Source organism: Petaurus breviceps, unplaced genomic scaffold (genome assembly GCF_028583685.1).
Source record: "Petaurus breviceps papuanus isolate PSGF00001 unplaced genomic scaffold, PetGlider_PUasm1.0 90925, whole genome shotgun sequence".
NCBI lineage: Eukaryota > Metazoa > Chordata > Mammalia > Diprotodontia > Petauridae > Petaurus > Petaurus breviceps.
The window spans coordinates 15,899,926-15,920,668 of record NW_027187380.1 but is presented as its reverse complement, the minus strand read 5'-3'; the positions used below and the strand labels follow the sequence as shown (position 1 = coordinate 15,920,668).

The following is a 20,743-nucleotide window of genomic DNA, read 5'->3' as shown; positions in this document are numbered from 1 at the left end:
TGGCTACCTCATCATTTCAAAGGATTGGGAGTCATTGAATCAGCTGCTGGTTGCTCTGTGGGGATTCTTTCCAGCTACATTCTCCTTGGAAAAGCTGACCAAAGTCAGGAGGATGAGCTTTGCATTCTTGGTTGGTCAGAGCATAAGGACTTCAGACTGCAGATTGAGAGGAACATCAAATATGTTTAGCAGTCCCATAAGTCTCTCCAGAAATTTTTTTAGCTCCTAGCAGGGTATGAAAAATGTGATAGATTATAGTTTATGTTTTGAGTATGTGTTATAGATTACAGTTTATGTTTAAGTATGTATTAATGCATATATAGAAGTGTTTAGTGTTTTAAGCATTTTTTTTGGTAGAGAAAATAGCTGTCCTATACTTATCTACTATTTTGTACATTAGCAACTTTTTCAGAAGGGACCCTATTAAACCCTTTTGGGGAGACTCTGGACATGAATCACACCCCAGTATTGTTAAAGATATTTTCCCCAAGACTCTCTGGTGGGGGGCATAAGCAAGAGAATTTGAAAAAAAGCTTGAATCCCCTCTCTTTAAGGTCAGACTCCTCTCAGGACTGAATCTGACTGACCTATAGGGAGCTCTTCTCTGGAAAGGGCTACAGGTTGTCATCAGCAATCACTGTCCCATTCATCCCAAACCAAGGCCCCATCCCTTCTTGGATCCCCCTTTTCCCTTCAACATAGCTTTTAATAAGAGGGGGCAAAAACAAACAAACAAACCACTTTTTGTTGTCTTTAGCTTCCCTTGTAAGCCTCAGTTCATTCTGAGTTTCAGCATGTGACCACATTCACAAAGTAATGGGGAATGTTGGGGGCAGGACACTAGCATTTGGGGGTGGGACTCATTCAGGTAAGGATTCATATAGCTCATGGCACTTGAATTGAGCTTTTAATGAATGTAGGTCTTCTAACATTATAGAGGATATTGCATACTTGCAAAAAAGGGAGTAGGATGTCCTCTAGTCATATACAGAGATCCTACAACTAGATTAATTCGACTGGAATATTCAGAACTAGAGAAAGAGTAATATACAGTAAGTTGAAAAGATAGGCTTGAGCAGATTTTTACAGGCTTTACAAGGGTCTGTATTTAAGCTACTGTTTAAGCAGGAATTCTTCATCTTGGGTCTCTAAATGTGTTTCCATAATATTTTAATGACTACATTTTAATATAGTTGATTTCCTTTGTAATTCTATTGATTCCTTCTGAGAAGGAGGTCCCTAAGGCTTCACAAGATGTTCAAAGGGGGTCCATGACACAGGAGATGTTAAGAATCCCAGTCCTAGAGTTTCATGGATGGAGAGTCTCCAGGGCTTAAAAAGTATCAATTTGGCAACTGAGGAGAATGGATTAGAGAAGAAAGCCTTAAAGCCAGGGAGGCTCTCATCACTTTCTGGCAAGAAGGGATAAATGTCCTAGGCTTCCTTCAACTTTCAGCAGTGGGCCACGGCCAGTATTCCTGACATTTGTCTTGCAGTGCACTGGCCTCTGATGACTCTGGTCAAGAGTGACACGGATGACTTTGTGCAGCTCTGTCTCACTTAAATCCAATTCACTTACAAGTCAGGACATCACCCTTGTGATGTCATTAGTCCTATTGGGAATAAATGATGAACAACAGCTTTTCAGCTAACATCTCATTGTCTTGGAGAAGCTTTAAGGTTAGTGCCTTCTATTGAGATTATCTCAAATTTATACTGTATTTATCTTGCATATATATATATATATATATATATATATATATACAAGTAGATGTAGCTAGATGGTGCAGTGGAGACAGAACAAATCCATCCTCAGACACTGGCAAGTACCATGTCTTCCTCAGTTTCCTCATCTGTAAAATGAAGACAATAGTATTTAGCTCCCAGGTTTGACGTGAAGATAAAATCCTATTTATGAGGTGCTTTGAAAACCTTAAAGCACTATATAAATGGTATTATTATATACACATGTATATGTCTTGGCTGTTCGTTTGTTGTCCGTTCTTGAAGAGGACCCAAAATGACATCACTATGCTAAAGTCAGGTTTCAGTGTGTCTGACTATGACTGATCAGAACAATATGAACTCAGAATGTTCTACTACAGGTTGGGCACAAAACAGTTCATGTGAAAATTTGGGGTGGATTCTCTAAATTTGCACATCCTGTGCTTCCTTTGTGCTGTTTCAATTCTGCTTTGCTCATAGAGCACAGCACCTTCTCTGAAGTGGGCACCCCATGCTGAGCAGTCCTGTACCAGTCACACAATTCCAAAGTTCTTGAGAGAGACCTTGAGAGTGTCCTTATATTGTTTCTTCTGGCCACCACGTGAACACTTGCCCTGTATGAGTTCTCTGACACAGTTGCCCCATCAGCCACCATCCATATGTGGAACCATTGGTTACAGCAAATGGAGAAGTTTTGAATGCTGTGGATAAATTCACTTACCTTGGTAGTGTAGTTTCCAGGGATGTACACGTTGATAATGAGGTTGACTCAGGTACTGCCAGAGCTAGCTCAGTGTTGGGAGGCTCCGAAGGGAAGTATGGGAGAGAAGAGGTATTAGACTGACTACCAGACTGAAGGTCTACAGAGCCATCATGATGACCTCATTGTTGTATGACGGTGAAATCTGGACAGTCTGCCAGCGCCATGCCAGGAAACTGAATCATTTTCATTTGAATTGTCTTAGGAAGATCTTGAAGATCACCTGGCAGCATAAGGTACCAGCCACTGAGATCCTTACTTGAACTAAACTGCCAAGCATTCAAACTCTGCTTCAGAGAGTACAACTCTGATGGGTTGGTCATGTTGTTTGAATGCAAAAGGTTTGCTTGCCAAAAAAACCCCCATATGTCTTGGTACATTATACATGTATATATGTATGTCTTGTTTGCATGTTATATATGTGTGTGTGCTTTGCATGTTGTTTGCCTTATTTGCATGTTTCATAAGCAATGTGTGTATATATGTACAGTTTACACATTATACATGTGTATATGCCAAAGTGCATGTCTTGTTTGCACGTTGTCTGTACTGTTGGACCGTGAGCTCCTTTGGAATAGGAACTGTTTTTGCTTTCCTTTGTATTCTCAGCTTAGCACAGTATTTTGCCCAACTCTTCCTGATCCCATTTGAAGTTTTCTGGCAAAATAATGGTTTGCCGTTTCCTTCTCCAGTTCATTTCCCAGATGGGGAAACTAAGGCAAACAGGTTTAAGTGATTTGCCCAGTGTCACACAGATAGTGTCAGAGGCCGAATTTGAGCTCAGGAAGATGAGTTCTTGACCTCAGGCCCAGCATTCTATTCACTGCGCCACCTAGCTGCCCATTTAGCACAGCACAGGTATTTAAGAAATGTTGGTTGACAGGGTCTGAACTAGGCTGGAGGCCTTGTGAATGATTCTTTCAGTTTCAGAGTATTAGGTGAGATGAGTTAGTTAATAAATATACCTTATTATCTGCCTTTTTAATTACTCCTCTATAATAAAATACAATTTTCAGGAGGCAAGGGTGCCCCTAACACGGTAACACCACCTAAAAACCATGGCTTCCATGGAGAACGGAAGCTGTCAGCCCAAACAAAGGTGGAGAAGGCGGTCCAACAGCTTGGCGGAAGTTACGTCCCACCACCGTCCCGTCCCGTCCCGTCCCGCCCCAGTCCTGCAGCAGAAGTAACGCCATGACAGCCGCAGCGATGGCCGGGCCGCAGCCCCTCAAGAGGCTGGAGCTGAGGGATGCCGCAGCGCTGTTCGAAGCACATGGAACGGAGGAGATCCGCGGGCTGGAGCGACAGGTACGAGCGGAGATCGAGCACAAGAAGGAGGAGCTGCGGCAGATGGTGGGTGAGCGCTACCGCGACCTGATCGAGGCGGCCGACACCATCGGACAGATGCGCAGCTGCGCCGAGGGACTGCTGGAGGCCGTGAAGGCAACAGACCAGTGCTGCGCACGTCTCCGCCTGGAGAGCAGCGCTACGGCTACAGCTGCAGCCACTGCGACGTCGCGCCCCGCGCGCGCCCCCCAGGTCTCGCCCCTTTCCGCGAGCCCCGCCGCCTAGTGTCTCAGCCCAGGGCTCCCTGCAATTGACCCGCACTGGGCATGCCCGCCGCCTAGCCCCTATCCCCATCCCCCCCCTGCACCCCCTCCGTGAGCCCTCATTGTGCGGGAGGGACCACCACACTGGACACCCGCATGGGGACCACTTTTCATCCGGGGATTCCATTCTGTTCCACCAACACCTGCTCTGTGCCAGGCTTAGGAAGAGGCAGCCGGAGGGATAGAGCAGGGAGGGCCAGCCTCAGTCCTGGCCTTCAAGCAAAGGCCCCAGATTATTAAGCGCAGGACAGTCGCCAGTCCGCAATGGTGGAAGAAAGGAGTTTCCTTTGAGTCGGATTCCGAACATGATTGAAATTCCAGGTCTGGGCCAAAAAAAAGGGATGTTTAAGGCTTTGGGTTAGGTTAAGGGAATGAAGAGGAAAAATCTGGAAGGATTGCCCTGCCTTCGGGAAGTTACCTCTTGCGGAGGGATTCCTATTAGCTAGAGTTTTTAAAGGGCTCTTTACAAATATTGCCCTCACCACACCCTGGGAGGTAGTGAGGAGACTGGCAGATGTTAAAGTGATTTAATCAGGGGCACCCTGCTAATATTAATGTCTGAGGCTGCATTTGAACTCAGGTCTTCCAGACTCTAGGTCCAGTGCTCTCTCCACACTATACTAGCCTAACCGAAAAGCCAATATATAATGACAAAGAAAGCAAGGAGGAGAGAGGGCTGATAAGCCCTAAAATCAGGAAAGACCTGGTAGGAGGTGCCCTGGAGGAAGCTTGGGATTCTGGGACCCTGAGGTGAGGAGCAAGTGTTTGCAAAAAGGCAGAGGGTATGTGGGATAATTTGACTGGATGGAGAGTTGTGTGAAAAGAAGTCATGAATTAAGGCTGGAGGAAGGAGGTGGGGGTCGTTGTGGAGCACTTTAAATGCCAAGCAGAGGAATCCTAGAAGCAAAGGGAAGTCACATGGAGATTTTTGAGTAGGGGGAATGACATGGGCAGATCTGTGTTTTAGGAATATCAATTTATCAGCAGTGTGGAGAATTAATATGAGGGCTGAAACTCTGTAAGTAGGGAGGACAGTGAGGAGACCATTGCAGTAGCTTAGGCAGTAGATAAAATGAGGGAAGTAGGAAGAAGATAGAGGTAGAAATGACAAGTTTTTGGCAAATAGTTGACTGTGGGCTAAGAGAATGTAAAGAGTGTAGGCCCTCTAGGTCCTCAAGTGGGACCCTTTGACTGAATCCAAACTTCACAGAACAAATCCCCATAATAAAAGGATTTGTTCTGTAAAACTTGAACTCAGTCAAAGGGCAGCACCCAAGGACCTAGAAGGCCACATGCTACTTCAGTGCCACAGGTCCCCCACCTCTGGTCTAGGCAGACCTCTGGGTTGAGCACCTGGGTGCCTGGAGAGATGGTGATGCCCTGTAGAGTAATCTGGAAGTTCATTCAGAAGAGGGGTGAATTTGAAGGGACCACTAATGGAATTCACCTCTTGAGTTTGTGATGTCTCTTTCAGTTTGAAACATCTAGTAGGCTATTGTTGATGTTAGATTAGGAAAATGGGCTTGGATATAATTATCTTTATATGTTCATTGAACCTATGAAAGCTGATGAGTTGCCAGGTGAGAGAATATAGAAAGAAAAGAGAAGTTTTAGACACAGTTCATAGGCATGATGTGGATGATGAACCAGTAAAGGAGACTTAAGATGGAGCAGTCAGGCAGATAAGAGAATAACCTGGAGAAAATGATGTCACAAGAACCCAGGGAAGAAAGAGCATTAGAGGAAGGAGAAGGTAGCCAAATGCTGAAAAGGGAACAAGGAGCATGAGAAGGATGGGGAAAATGTCATTAGGTTTGGCAATTAAGGGATAATTGGTAACTTTGGAGAGAGCAGCTTAGGTTGAATATTGAGGTCAGAAGCCAGATTGCAAAGGACTGAGAATAAGTGGGAAAAGAGGAAGTAAAGGTAACCAGCAAAAACTTTTGAAGTTCTTTCAAGTAATTTGAGAAAGTGAGGAAAAATATATGATGATAGTTTGCAGGGATGGTGGGATTTAGTGAGGCTTTTTTAAGGGTGTGAGAGATACAGAATGATAGTGGGGGCAGTCTGCTGGGAAAGATGGGAAGGGCATATGTAGAAGGGTTGGCCTCTTCCTCAGAGACCAGAGCAGGCCTGCACAACATAGGGCCTTCCAGTGCTTTCAACCCACGAAAGGATTTTGGGCAGCTAGCAAAAAATATAGGGTTGCCACTGTGCACTCTCTTGTTTGTCATGTGATCTACAGCTACCAACCATCTTCAGTCTGTCTCTAGTCTAACCTATCTATGGCCTGAAGTTTAGCATATATTTTGGCCCCTGCCTACTGCCTAGTTGTGCAGGTCTGGACTAGAACAAGAGAAGAAATAGTGGGGGATGATACCAAGATGAGAAGGGTGAGCTCCTTGAAAATGACCTTGATTTCTCTCGATACAGTATAAAGGAGAGAACCTCAACAGAGTGGAATAGAGAGGGGTGTTATGGGAAGTTTGAGGAGAGGTTTGGAGCAGCTGTTGTGGAGAGTGAGATAGGTCATCTGTTGGGGAGAAATAAAAGGATTGTTTTGCTGGGAGTGAGTACCCAGTTGAGATTAGAAGACAAATTTGTAGTGGACCCAAGAGGCCTGACCCTTTGGGGTCATCCACATGTAAGGGATTGGAGGAGGAAAAAAAACTATTGAGGAAGACAAGAATATTCAGAGGTAGGAAAAAAAGCCAAGGTATTTCCCAAGAAAACCAGAGGAGGAGGAGGAGGAGGAATGTTGACACAGCAGCCAAATTTATATTCCTAATTTCTTACTTGAGAATTTTCATGAGTCTTGATTGCCTCTAGGAGAAAATATAAAATTCTCAGCCTGACATCTAAAACCTTCCACAATCTGACTGCTCCCTGCCTTTCCATTTTTATTTCATTGACTCCCTCTTCATTAGTCAAACTGGCCTGCTGGCTGTGCATGGGATTCCATCTCCCCCCTTTGCTGTCCCCCGTGTCTGGATTGTTCTTCCCACCTTCATGTCAGAATCCCTAAGATTCCTTCAAAGCACAGATCAAGTGCCTTCTGCCTGAGAGGCCTCGCCTCGCATTTACACTTTCTGGTTCTACCTTGCATTTGCTTGGAAGTATACAGTAGACTGTGAGCTTCTTGAGGACAAAGGCTGACTTGGTTTTGTCTTCACAGCTCCAGCACCTAGCACAGCACTTGATCATGGGTGCACATAGGTGCTTGATCAGTATTTGTTGAATTGAAATTCTGAGTCAAGGAGAATGATGGAGATTTGACATAAAGATAGATGGGAGAGGAACTTGACTCTTAACACTTTCATGTGTGTGTGTGTGTGTGTGTGTGTGTGTGTGTGTGTGTGTGTGCACATGTCCATCTGTCTGTGTGAGGGGCAGTGCTGCATAGCTGAATGCAGTGTCATTTGGCCGCTGATCTTCCACAGAGCCTCCATGTCCGTCGGAGTGGATAAGGACATAGCCTGCATGATTCCGGTTTGTTGCCCAAAGTCAGTCCCCAGGCTTCACGCTGAGTGGCAGGTGACCAAAGTTTGGGCTCTCCCATGTCCTTGGTTTTTCCCGCAGCCGTCCCAGGAGAAGTTCTACAGCCTGGCTGCTCAAATCAGGCTCCTCTTGGAGATTCCTGAGAAGATCTGGTGCTCCATGGAAGCCTCTCAGTACCTGCGTGCCACCCAGCTCTACCTGCTGTGCTGCCAGCTTCACAGCCTGCTCCGGCTGGACTCCACCTCTGGCCACTATACCCCCGTTCTCGCCCGTTTTCCGATACTTGTGTGTCAGGTGGCAGCAGCCAGCCACTTCCGGTGAGTCATTGATGCAAAAGATTTTTGGAGCCTCACAAATTGTGGGTTATTCCTTTTCTCTTGTTTAAGACTCTTTCCAGTTGTTTCTCAGGGTTCTGCCATTCCCTTGTATTGGTTTGAAATCCTACTTACCTTTGTCATCTCCCTTACCCTTTCATTTTATTTCTTTCTAGGTCAACCATTCTGCATGAAACCAAGATGATACTCAGATGTCAGACTGTATCTGACCAGGCTGTTGCAGAGGCCTTGTCATCGGTCATGCTCCTAGAAGACAGTTCTCCCCGCCAGGCCCTCACAGATTTCCTGTTAGCCAGAAAGGCAGCCATTCAACAGCTTCTCAATCAGCCACACCATGGTAGGCCTACCTTATTTTCCTCCGAGAATTTATCCTTATAAGCTCAGAAAGAATCTTTCTTTCAGATTATTTGTGACCATAGACTTCCACAGATGTACATGTAAAATGAAATTCCTGTCAATTTCAATAAACAAAGATGGTTTCTTCTTGTAGGTGCTGGTATCAAAGCTCAGATTTGTTCATTAGTGGAGCTGCTAGTCACAACTCTGTACCAGGCCCATGCCCTCTTCTATACCTTGCCTGAAGTTGTGCTGCCTGATCTGTCCCTGCCATGTGGCCTACTCTTCTCTACCCTGGACTCTGTCACAAGCCAGCAGCTTGCAGGTGAACCCCCCAGTCCAGCTTCCTTAAGAGAATGGCATATGATATCCCATTTCAAGTCTGATTTACTTCTCTTTCACACTCAGGCACAGCCTCCTTATCATATCTGTTTCTCAATATTTAAGTACAATGGCTCCTCCTTCTTTTCTCAAGGACATTAAAAAATCATAAAGGCAAAAGGGACCTTATGATGTCATTTGGTCTGTGTCCCTACCATTAGACATGATTTAAATCCAGAGGAAGGAGTTGTCTGCTGACTATCTCCAGAGAATATCTGAAGCACAAAGGAGTGGGAACACTTCCAAAATTTCTATGTTTTTAAAAATCAGATTTTTAATTCTGATTTTTCATATTTGAATTCATTATGTACCACTCCAAAGCATTCCCCACCCCAATATTTTCTTCCTAATTTTTCCTCTTTTCCTGTTCCTTTACTGGGAACCATTTTCTCAAAGCAGTAGGGAGTTGTAGAAGGGTTAGCTGGAGTGTATGAGGGAGGGGAGAGAGAGAGAGAGAGTGTGTGTGTGTGTATGTGTGTTTTTTGTTTGTTTGTTGGGGAGACCTGTAACTCATTCTGGTACCTTTATTTTTCCCCACTTCATGTGTTGGCTTCAGAGATGAAGATTTTATTCACTCTCAGTAATTCCTTTCATACCTGTGCAGAGGAATGGGAAGACTTAATACTTCTGTTTATTCTGTTTAAACTGTTAGTGACCAAGAGGCTTCATCTCTTTAGGGAAAGGAATCATCAGTGTCTTACAAGAGATGAAGTTGTGTAGCTGGTTCAAATACCTGCCAGCCTCCATTGTGGAGTTCCAGCCAACTCTAAGGACTCTTGCACATCCCATCAATGAGGAGTACCTGAAAGACACTCTACAGAAATGGATCAACATGTAAGCCTTGAGGGAGAGGTTTCCATAGGCTGCTTTTCATGGTTCTCTGAGGTAGGGTGTGTAATGTTGGGTCTCCTGAGTGCCACTGCATGGTGCTCCTCAGGCCTGTGACCCACTCAGAAACATGTCATTGTCCTTAGCCTAAGGGGGAAAAAGCAGCACAGCTATGAGGAATGGGAAAGAGGCTATTGATAGGTGACTCAAGAAAATGGTTGTGTTGCAGGTGTCATGAAGACATCAAAACTGGGATCACCAGTTTGCTAGTTTATGTGAAGAGCCTGAAAGGCCTTGCAGGGATTCGAGATGCTGTGTGGGAGCTGCTCACCAGCGACTCCATGAGCCACAATTGGGAGGTGGTGTGCCGGCGCCTCCTGGATAAGCGCATCTCCTTCTGGGAAGATCTATTGCAGCAGCTGTTTCTGGACCGATTACAGGTGAAGGAAGGGCAGGTATAGGTACTGCTCTCTCACATGGTGCCTGGTCAGCCTCTGTGAGGTATTTGCCTCTCACCATCTCTGCTTGGCCCAGGGCATTTTCCTGTTCCTTTCCTGTCTCTTCTTTGCATGACTCATCAGGGTTGCTCATCTTATTCTGTGGGTAAATAAGTCTTAAAAATTATCATAGTTCCAGATGCCAGTGTTGAAAAATGAGACTAGGCTTTAAAAAGCCCACAACTAAGATTTTTTTTTTAAACTTGGAAAAATGACATCAACATAGAAGATGCTCATGGAGTTGAATTAAATGCTTGCTACATGTAAGGAAGGCACTGTGGTAGGCCCTGGCAGATACAAAAACAGAATGGAAAATGGTTCCTGCCCTCAAAGAGCTTATATTCTTTTGTGTCATAGATCAATAACAACGTTAAGTGTTTGAGGTGTAAGAGAATGCTAATAACTAGAGGAGTCAGTAAAGGCTTTTCAAGAAAGCCCCGACGAAATCAAGGTTTCTAAGGGAGGGAGGTGGGGAAGGAAGACCTTGGGGAACACACGTAGGCTTGTTTGACTGGAAGCTGGTGGATGTCTCTGAGATTTCCTCCCAGGAATCTGACTGGGATTCTTTCCCGTTCTTTCCTAGACGCTGACAAGAGAAGGCTTTGACTCTATCTCCAGCAGCTCTAAACGGCTTTTGGCTTCAGCTCTGCAGGAGCTTGACACCAGTTCCAGCACCTCCCCCAATAAGCAAGTTCAGTTTGAACACAACATGTCTCTCTTTCTTTGGTCAGAGAGTCCTTCTGACTTGCCCTCAGATGCTGCATGGGTCAATGTAGCAAACCGGAACCAGTGTGCCAGCAGCGGCCTCTCCATGAAAGCCCAGGCCATCAGCCCCTACGTACAAAGCTTTTGTCTTGCCCTAGACTCCAAACTGAAGGTCAAACTGGATGACCTCTCGTCATACCTTCCTTCAGATGCACCCAAGGAGGCCTTGGGCATACAGGCCAAGAATTCTGCTTTTGATAGGTACTCAGATGCTGGCACCGTGGAGGAAATGCTCCGAAACCACTGTGCAGCCTGCATTGAACAGATCGTGGCGTGTGTGCGTACTGAGCTGCAGGGGGCTGAGGCAGTGCTACAAGGGCTGGCCCATACCCTCAGTCGTTCCAAACTCTCCTCAGTCCTGTTCATGGCTAGGCTCTGCCAATCCCTTAGAGAACTGTGTCCCCATCTTAAGCGATGTATTTTGGGCAAATCAGGCTGTGCAGAGAAACCCACAAGGGAGCCTCGGTCTACAAAGAAACAGATGAAAGGAAAAGCTCAGGAAGTGAATCCTGTTCTAGCAAAGTGGCAAGAAGTGAAAGACCAGCTCCTGGAGCAGAGTCTACTGGGATACCGGCTCTGGAGCATGGCCATCACAAATGTAAGAGGAGAGGGGAGGGAGGGGAAAAGAGGAGGACGGAGGGAAGCTAGGAACCTACTTTTCCCTTATGTTAAAGGAAATAAGACATACACAAATAATTGCAATACAAAGGAGAATGTGATTAAGTTCACTAGAAGCACAAACAGTTCACTTCTAGCTGGGATTATCTGGGAAGACTGCATGGAAGAGGTGGCACTTGAACTAGGCCTTAGGGCTTCAGCAGGTGAAGGTGGGTATTAACCGCCATGAGGCACAGTATGAACAAAGTAGAAAACTGCATAGGTGTTAAGGGATTAACTTAGTGCAGTTTGGCTGGAGAATTAGGTGTTGAATTTGAGCTGCCAGTGAGACATTCAGGTTATCACCTCCCCAGATCTCTAAGCCTGTTCAGTTGTGGCACTAACATTTCAGTTGCCAAAACTTGACCTGTTCTTTTCTTTGTCACTCCCTTTATTGGATACCAAATCCTTTTGAGTCTTTCTTGCAAACTCCTTCTCTTTAGAAGACTGTTGCAATAGTCTAATTGGTGTCCCTGCCTCTAGTCTCCCTCTATCTATTTTCGTTGGAGAGATTAATCTTCCCAGTGGGGGTAGGGGTGTGAACCTAGTTGCCTAAAAAGCAGGGCTGTGGATAATAGATTTGGGGTATTCTGTATAGAGGGTGGTAAGTTTAAATTGTGGCAATGGAGGCAACTAAGGGAAAATGTAGAAGAGGAAAAAGGACAGAACCAACCTTGGGAAATGCCTACATTTAGGGAGCTGGAGGGTGAGTTATGGCAGAAATAGTATCTGAGAAGGTGGTAGAATCAGGTAGCACAGTGTGGCAGAAGCTAAGAGGCATGGAGGAGTTCATGTTAGAAGTATAACAGGCATGAGCTGGTGTTGAGGCATCCAGTATAGACTACTTGCAGTGAAAGCAGTGGAAAGGTAGGGGGTGTGGGTGGGGGCCTATTTTGAAGGATAGGAGAGACTGTAGAAAAGGGGAATGTGCCACTGCAGAAGAGTATTGCAGATTAACTGGATGAAAGACATTGGGGTGATTGATGGAGGGTCCTGGAAATGGGAAGGGATGGGATCAAAAGCACGGATGGAAAAATTAGCCTTAAAGAAGCTGCCTTGTTCTTTGAGACAAGACGAAGACAAAATAAAGTTGTTCAGGTTTGGAAGAGAAATTGAAGGAGCTCCTGTTGAATGGCTTTATTTTTCTTAGTACAAGGAGTCCTTCCTTGTTGAAAGAGTGGGGGCTTTGAGGGGACTAGAAAAAACTAGTTTTTTCTTCTTACTAGACCTCTATAGTTCAAGATCTCTCTCCCGTTTTCCCCAATATATTTTTTCTTTTTAGTGTTATGTGGGATCCTTTTTGGGGATTTCATCATCCATTCTCCTCCGAAAGAACTTGTTCTTTTCCAAAATATTACATCGTTTTTGACTTGTCTCTATTGAAGTGCCAACTTTGAAAAGCTGTCCTCTAAGTAACAAGAACATCCCATGTGCCACTTTTGAAGTTAGGAACAAAGGGAACAAAGGAAAATGGTTATCATTTACTCAAAAATCTCTCAACAAGATGCTCTTTCTGTGGTATATTCACTTGTTTGTACCCACCCTGGATGTTTCTGTGTTCCGTTAAGTCTCTTTCTTTGATTGCCAGGTCCTGATTCATGATTTCACCCAGTCATTACTTCTCGATAATGCTGGCTCTATCCTAGCTATGGCCACCAGCTGGGATGAGCTAGAAATCCAGGAGGAGACAGAAGCTGGGAGCAGTGTAACATCCAAGATTCGACTGCCAGTACAGGTGAGATAGTCACTTTTTTATGTGAGCTTTAGTTAGAAAGAATTGCTTCCTGAGATAGGGAAAAAACTGGACAAATCTGGGTTCAGGTCCTGGTGCAGTCCTGGGCATATGACCGTCTTTCTGAGCCATATTTAGTTTTTATTTTTCTAAAGAATTTCTTGCACTAATACCTTATAAAGTTGTAGGAATAAGTTTGTGAAAACACTTTGAAGTCCTAAAACGTAAATAATCATATTACAAAGTTATCCATGACAACCCAAGTGATTTGTTTTAATTTACTGGTAAGGCATAGAGTGTGCCAGGGCACACAGTTAACTTACAGGGAATTGAGAGACAGGTATCCAATTTTCTGATGCCTTACCTTTTAGTAGGAGCCAAAATAGTGTGATATAGGGAATAACAGGACGTTACATCAATTAAGGCTCTAGTTCTAGTTCTTTTAATTTTTCTAGTACTTGTATTCCCCAGTTGTTACTTTTCCCACACTCCTGTAAAGCATGGAACAAGCTTTACAAACAAGAATACCTTGTCTATGAATTTTGTTACCTATGGGCCATGAGAATGACAGCTCCCTCACAAGGTTTTTGCAAAAGTACCTGAGTGAAAATGTTCATATCACTATTCTGGTTCTCTTCCTGAAGTCTGTGTCCTGTGTGTGAAGCAGAGCCCTGGTATGTAGGGTAGAGATGGATGATTTGAGAAGTCAAGACCCCTTGAGAGGTACAAGAAACCTTATATAGCTGCTTTCTGCTATATATATGTCATTCTGCTTGCCCATGACCCATTTTGATGGCTTGCCAACTCCTTCCTAAATGACAATATTTGATTCTTGTAGCCATCCTGGTATGTACAATCCTTCCTCTTCAGCCTGTGTCAGGAAATAAATCAGGTTGGAGGCCATGCCTTGCCAAAGGCAACCCTGCAGGAGATGCTAAAAGGGTGCCTGATTCAAGTATTAGCAGGCTATGAAAAGCTTTCTGAAGAGAAGACAACAAAGGTATGTCATAGGGGCTCATCTCTGCCTAAAGCATGTCTTGTGTTTCAGTAACTGATGGGGAGTTCAGACATTTAAGTTAAAGCTTTGACATGTTTGGCAATACCTTTAGGAACATTTGGGTCAGGTACCAATTACTATAGAATATCCTTTCTCTCTCACCCAGTCAAAACCTTTTCCCAACCATGAGTTTCTAGCTGGTTTGCATTCTAAAAAATGTGAAGCCACTCTCCCATGTATTCTTCCTTTTTAAGCCTGTGCATACCCAAGTTTGATGCTGATCAAATTCAGCTCTTGGCTGTATCTTTCCAACTAAGTGACTATGTAATTCCCATTGGTAGGTAGTTTCTTAATACCTTTCTTTTCCTTAGTCCTTAAATTTTCATATAGGACTCATTTGAGCTGCCAGTACAGTATTGTAAGCCTGTTACAAATTGGAGGCTTTAACTTTTAGACCAAGGTCTAACCTTTTATCTAAAAACTTGGAATTTCAGTTTAGAAGTCTTTTTTCTTGAAATATCAAAATTTAATTTGCCACCTAATTCTGCATTGATTAGCACTCTAATTAGTATCTCTAAACTTTTTTAATAGCACATGCCTGTTCGTAAAAAAAAAATTGTTGAGCACACACTCCTGGTATGTGTAATTTACTTATAGTAAATCAAAAATAAAAAGTATATACATATACTACTGCACTAAATTATGTACATTATAAAAGTTACACAAAAATAGAAATCTTAGAAGGGTGACACAGATGAAATATTTGATCCTAGAGGCAAGTGAGCTACTAGAAGTCAGGACTGACATGCTCAGACCTGAGGCTTTTGGCATTTACATGGAGGATGACTTGGAGAGGGGAGAGATTTGAGGCTGGGACAATTAGAAGGCTATTGTAGTAGTCCAGGTGATGTGGTGAGAGGATGAATTAGGGTGGGTGGCCTTTTGAATAGGTTAGGATGAAAAAGATGTGACAGAAGAAACAGCAAAGTATCAAAATGACTGGATATGTTGAGGGAGGGAAATATGGAAGAAAAAGCAATGCGATCTTTGATCTTTCACAACTCATCCATTTCTGCTTATTTTGTATAGTTCACTGTCCCTTCTAAGCGGCAGGAATGGATGGGGTCACTGGGATGAAATACAGGGGGAATGAAGTTTTGCCATTTTCCCATTAGCATCCGTGTAGCTGCCGCTGTGGGGGACTCAGGTCTCATTGATGAGATGGCACCTAGCTCAGTAGAGAGAATAAGTGAGGCACAGTAGAAAGATATGGTGCTAGAAACACATCAGCCCTACAACTGTCTTTGCTGACCCCCTAGTGGTCAGACCTAGTCCCCCTGGGGTCCACCCTTCCCACTTTGGAGACCACTAGGTTAATGAATTAATGTTCAGTGTGCCCACATAATTCCTTTGTGTTTGGGGAAAACAATTTGCAGAAAGAAGGTACATTCCCAGTAACCCAGAACAGGGCGCTGCAGCTACTTTATGATCTGCGTTATCTCAATATTGTGCTGACAGTCAAAAGCAAAGAAGTGAAGAGTGGTCGAAGTAAACAAGACTCCAGGTATTGTGCCTTACCCCTTCCCCTAAACAGGCCATTTTGGGGGTAGAGTTAAGGGCCTTGTTGGAGGTTAATAAGTTTTGCTTTGAAAACTAAGTGCCCACATTACTAATGAAATAGTGGTCATATGGAATATGGCTATATTCTAGGTTATAGGATGTGGTAGGTGTACAGAGAATATAGGTTATCTGAATATTATCACAAGTCTGCAAACCTTAGAGTGCAGTTTGGCCCTCTTCCCCCAAAATTAACATGGAATGTGGTCTGACCTCCTGAGGTTAATTCCAGTTGTGGAGGCATCCACCTAGGGGATAAATGGTGAGTTTCCATTTAAAAAGCAAAAACAAAATAGAACAAATCTCAGTACTGGGTTTTCCTAGGACATGTGTAGGTTTTTATAATAACTTTCTTTTCAGGATACTGAAAAGCAGTTCTCATTCCAGTGTTTTCTTTTCCAGAATCGAAAAAGTAACAGACTTCTTAGAAGGTCTCATAGATCCTTTTGACCTAGATGTCTTTACACCACACCTAAACAGCAACCTCAATCGACTGGTGCAACGAACCTCAGTAAGTCAAGATGGAAACATGCTTCTGTCTGAGCTAAACCTAGTGTTGGGGAGCTCAGCTTGCAAAACAAACATGTCAAAGCATTTAGCAGTACACTACGAGCTGCCTCTCAGATGAAGAGTAGAGGAAAAGCCAAGCAAATCCTCTTTCTAGTTAAAGGTGAATTCCATGTACTTAGCAGATACTAAGCTTGAGACAGGTCAAGTTAAATCTCAACTCAGATGATCATTACAAAATCCTTCCCAAATGGTTGCATATAAAGATTGACCTTTAAAAACTGCAGCAAAGAAAATACTTAACAAAATACAAATAGTTTTCTGTGATCAGTGGTAAGAAAAGAAATCCTTTTTAGATTTTGTTTTCTCAACTCAAAGCAGAAAAGAAGTTGATTAGAGGCAATAATTTAACTGAAAAGAACACTTCCATACTTTAAGAAGGCAGGACGACCCCCATCTTAATTTGCCTTGTTTTTTTTTAAATTTCCCAGGTTCTATTTGGATTGCTAACTGGTACTGACAGTCAGTTTTCCACTCGGAGCAGCACCTTCAACTCCCAAGAACCCCATAATATACTACCACTGGGATCACATCACATCAGGTAATCTTTCGCATGGGACTTCAACCCTGGGGTTTTCTGGTGACTCTTCTGAAACCTCTCCATTCCACCTTTCAGGTTTGGACTTCTTCCACTTAGCACAACTAGCATGAGAAAGGCTAAGTCCACTAGCCGAAGCACAGAACCCAAAGACCAGGTTAGTGAGCACAGCATCTGAAACCTATATCCAGTGGCTCTCCCTCCTCACTTTCCATCGAACCTTTGGGGGATTAAATACTCTTAAAAAGAAAGAACTAAATGACAACATGCACTAATGCTGCATTTAATGGTGGCGTGATACAAGTACAAGATCTCACTAGATTGAGTTGATAGATGTTTAAAAAGATGATCGTGTTTAGACATTAAGCAGTCTTAAAAAGAGAGTCTTTTAGGCTGCTAATACTATAGAAAATTCTGCAAAAGATAGGATGGAGTTTTATTTAGCATACTAGGGAGGGGGCTAGTTACATAACCAGCCCCAGAAAATGGTTGTACTCATTTGGAAAACAGAAAAAACTGTTTTGTCCTAGTCATGTTTTTATCCTCCACAACATATTAGGAAGAGAACAGGAAATTTATTGCTTTTTCAAGCTGTTCTTTCAAGCCTGCAGCAATCTTACTGGGCTATTTCAAAACAAACCTGTTCTCTCCCCTTAGTATCTATACTATTTGTATGCCCTGTTCTGTAACTGAAAAGCAGGTGTTAAAATTTGTATTCTTTTTCCATTCTCTGCAGACTAATCCCTTAGAGCCTTCCTCCTAAAAACTTTTAGATTTTACATGTTTTTTAAAGGATGGTAAGAGAAAATACAATCCTCTCCCCACCAACAATTAGACTTCAGTTTAGACAAAATTATGCCCATTTCTCTGGTGCCATAATTTTCTCAGAACATTAAAAACTTCCTCTTCAAGTTGCCAGCAGTGGGAAGTATATTTAAGCTTATTTTCCTTAAAAATTTGACTTAGTAGTTTTGTCACACAAGTAAAAGGTAATACCAGTCAAGAGTAGTTCTTTTAAATCCAGTCTTTTTCTAGCCTTACCTATTAGAGGGGAATGTCCTCTCACTAGCAATCCCAGTAGTTTTAAGATCTGCTTTTATGTGCTTGGGTGACTTTCAAAACAGAAGACTGGAGTGGGTAAGCAGGTAAGAGAATCCTGGTAGAATCTAAGGCACTTTCCTTTCAATCTAATGGCAGGTTGCATTTCCAACACTCCCCAGAACAGATGACATGATGCGTCCTGGTTCCTTCTTCAGACAGCTTGTCACAGAGGAGGAAGACACATCTACACCATCTCTTTTCAAACTTAGTTGGCTCTCTAATATGACTAAATAAAATGAAGCAACTTATCTGGACATGCCTCTCCTTCTCTAAATAAATATTACCATGTATTTATTAGTGCCTCTGCTAATTTGTTTCTAAGTTCCACCAATTTTTGTGGTTTCAATGAGGACATGTGGTCCCCTAACGACTTCAAAAAAGGTACTTCGAAATATTACATTGAACCTAAGCTAACAGTTCTACAGTACCTGTTACCTTAAACACCAGCTCAGGTTACTTAGTCTATACCATTTTTCACTGTGCCTTGCTAGACACAACAGGTGGAATTATCACAAAATCAAATTTAAGCTAACGTGCATTTGTGTCTGAGACAAAAGTTCCAATACAGTACAACATCTTTTCTTTCAAAGCTGTACAGTGTTTGCTAAGACTTGAAATCTAGCTTTTGGAGAACTAATGATATCATAGAAATAATCAGGGTTCAAGGAAGTATCTAAAAGACTTTCTCCCTGGAATGGTAACACTTTACATAGGGAAGAGAAGACAACAGATTGTAGGGAGGGTGTTTTCATCTTATAAAGTCTAATCAATAAGCCTGATCTAATTTTTCTCCCCCTGTAACAGGGGAAATTAATTTCAATAGGACATCTGCATACTGAGAGGTAGTACAGTTGCCAGCTTCAGTCCCAGACAGAAGCAAGCTCTTTTACACTTTGGGAAAGAAAACTAATGTTTTTCATGCAAACTAGTCTTTACTAGTTTACTGAATTAAAAAAAAAAATCTTTAAAATTTGAGAACCCCATGTTTTAAAAGGACTCCTTGCACAAAACAGTAAATTTCCGATTGGTTTCCAAATCTGAAATGGAGCCAGTATGGACTCTTAACAATCAGATGCAGGTTTCCTCCTATCGCCACCTTCACTGGGATGGCACCCACCCTGAAAAGAATCCCATAAAAATGGCTTCAAAGCCCCTCTGAAATTGCAATAGTGCAGCAAAACCACAAGTAAACAAATGCCTGCTAACCTGTTATTTCAAATATAGACTGAAAAGCCAACAGGCATATTTTGTGCAATTTTTTAACAAACTTTTTAAGTTGAAATATCAAATCTGCACAGTGCTGTCCCTTCACAGAAGGCAAGGAACTGCTAGTTCATCATGTAGGAGGCCGTCCTCGGTGCTGTAGGCTATAAAAGTGTGCCTCCTTCAGAATCTGGTTGATGTGGAAGTAAGGGCCTTGGCATAGTGCAGACTGCTCCTGTAAGGACTGAGGGGTATTAGGGCTGGATCCAGTAATTATCTGGTTTAAGCTGCTTTCTTGAAAACTTCCCCTGTCTGGGCTATTGATGCTGCTGCTGGTACTACTGCTGCTGCTGCTACCACCACTGTCACTGCTTGAAGACTAGAAAACAAGAGAAAAGAGAGAAGGTGGTTAATGGCAATAACGTAAACTCTGTTCATCCTCATACTCAGAACATTTAGAAGAACCCATATTATTCTCCTTAATACTTCTGACATACTACTTTTACCACCCAACAACTATTGTGTAGAAAGTAAATTCTGGACTTCCAGGGAACATGTCAATCATTGGGAAGAGGCTATAGTATCAGTAAAATTCTAACCATCATCAAAAAAAGGAAGGAAGGAGGAAAGGGAAAGAAGCAAAAAAAAAAAAAAAAAGTGAAGAGTAAAAAAGCAACTTTCGGCACAATTTTGTAGTTCTTACCTGATCATGAACTACATACACTATGCTATATGATAATGCAAGAAGTGTATTTTGCTCAGTCTTTAATTTCAAGTCTAAAAAAATTGGCATTCCTGTTTGCCATTAATTTTGCCACTTGCTTTCTCCTTTCTTAACTGAACTCAGCTGACTCAGTGTCTCCTGCTGTCATATGGAACGATATCTGACATCGTTATCAGATTTTATTCTGAATACTAGGTCTCTAAAAAGAGGTCTTCCAATAGAACTCATTTCAAAATTAGGTTATTATACTTTTTAAATAACCCCAAGTAACTAGGTTTAGGAACATTTATTCCATTCCTAAGCTTCAAAATTAACAAACCAATATCAGAAACCTTAAAGTATATCAATACTATGAACACAGCAAGGGAAGAAAACCTAAGAAATTTAGAGTTTTAGTAATGATCCTATACACAATGAAAATTTAAATTTATGATCTCCTTTCAATCTGTATTCCTTTGAATTCCTTGAGAGAGAGGCAGAAATGAGAATATTTAAAGAAACCCTTGTTTTGCTGCTCTTTCATAAGAGTTGCTAAGCAATGGCTATCTACCATTTAAATTTGAAATGTCATCTATGTATGTATAATTAACATAATAAAAATAAGTTTTAAATATGTGAAGTTCAACATGCATGCATGACCATTTATAACAGCATGGATGACTATTAGGAAAAGTGATATCCTAATAAGAGAACAAAACTCATGTTCCAACAATCATCTGTGTCTATTCAACATGTGTTAACACCAATTTTTACTACAAGAAGCCAAGCAAATTCAGAAAGATGAAGATAAAGTTCTTTTTTAAGCACAAGAAAGTAATTAAGTCATCTGAAGACAGGCTGAAGAATTTATCCACCATAAGAAGTGACAGTAA

At 42.5% G+C, this 20,743-nt stretch overlaps 2 protein-coding genes across 3 annotated transcripts in view; one reads left to right on the top strand and one right to left on the bottom strand.

The window, feature by feature from the left end:
- Positions 1 to 3,615: 3,615 nt before the first annotated feature.
- COG1 (component of oligomeric golgi complex 1) lies at positions 3,616 to 18,238 on the top strand. 2 transcript variants are annotated; one of them, XM_069076510.1, is made up of 14 exons: positions 3,617 to 4,024; positions 7,675 to 7,910; positions 8,084 to 8,265; positions 8,419 to 8,589; positions 9,323 to 9,479; positions 9,703 to 9,913; positions 10,554 to 11,333; positions 12,981 to 13,127; positions 13,963 to 14,124; positions 15,558 to 15,685; positions 16,141 to 16,249; positions 16,737 to 16,846; positions 16,922 to 17,000; positions 18,041 to 18,238. In XM_069076510.1, exons 1-14 carry the CDS (start codon positions 3,680 to 3,682, stop codon positions 18,176 to 18,178), a joined length of 2,955 nt encoding a protein of 984 aa, XP_068932611.1. In that variant the 5' UTR covers positions 3,617 to 3,679; the 3' UTR covers positions 18,179 to 18,238. The 2 variants fall into 2 exon arrangements, with proteins under 2 accessions (XP_068932612.1, XP_068932611.1); XM_069076511.1 differs by lacking the exon at positions 16,922 to 17,000 and having other exon boundaries at positions 3,616 to 4,024.
- The window catches only part of VCF1 (VCP nuclear cofactor family member 1), a 23,703-nt gene continuing 20,070 nt past the window's right edge, over positions 17,111 to 20,743 (bottom strand). The window contains 1 exon segment of the mRNA XM_069076518.1: positions 17,111 to 19,526. Coding sequence (XP_068932619.1) covers positions 19,281 to 19,526 — 246 coding nt within the window. The 3' untranslated portion in view covers positions 17,111 to 19,280.

Excerpts from the sequence above, each read along its gene's own strand:
- COG1 (XM_069076510.1), top strand. The coding sequence starts at position 3,680 with ATGACAGCCGCAGCGATGGCCGGGCCGCAGCCCCTCAAGAGGCTGGAG. Across the intron at positions 9,480-9,702 it reads CTACAGAAATGGATCAACAT|GTGTCATGAAGACATCAAAA; the intron begins GTAAGCCTTGAG and ends GTTGTGTTGCAG. Across the intron at positions 14,125-15,557 it reads CTGAAGAGAAGACAACAAAG|AAAGAAGGTACATTCCCAGT; the intron begins GTATGTCATAGG and ends AACAATTTGCAG.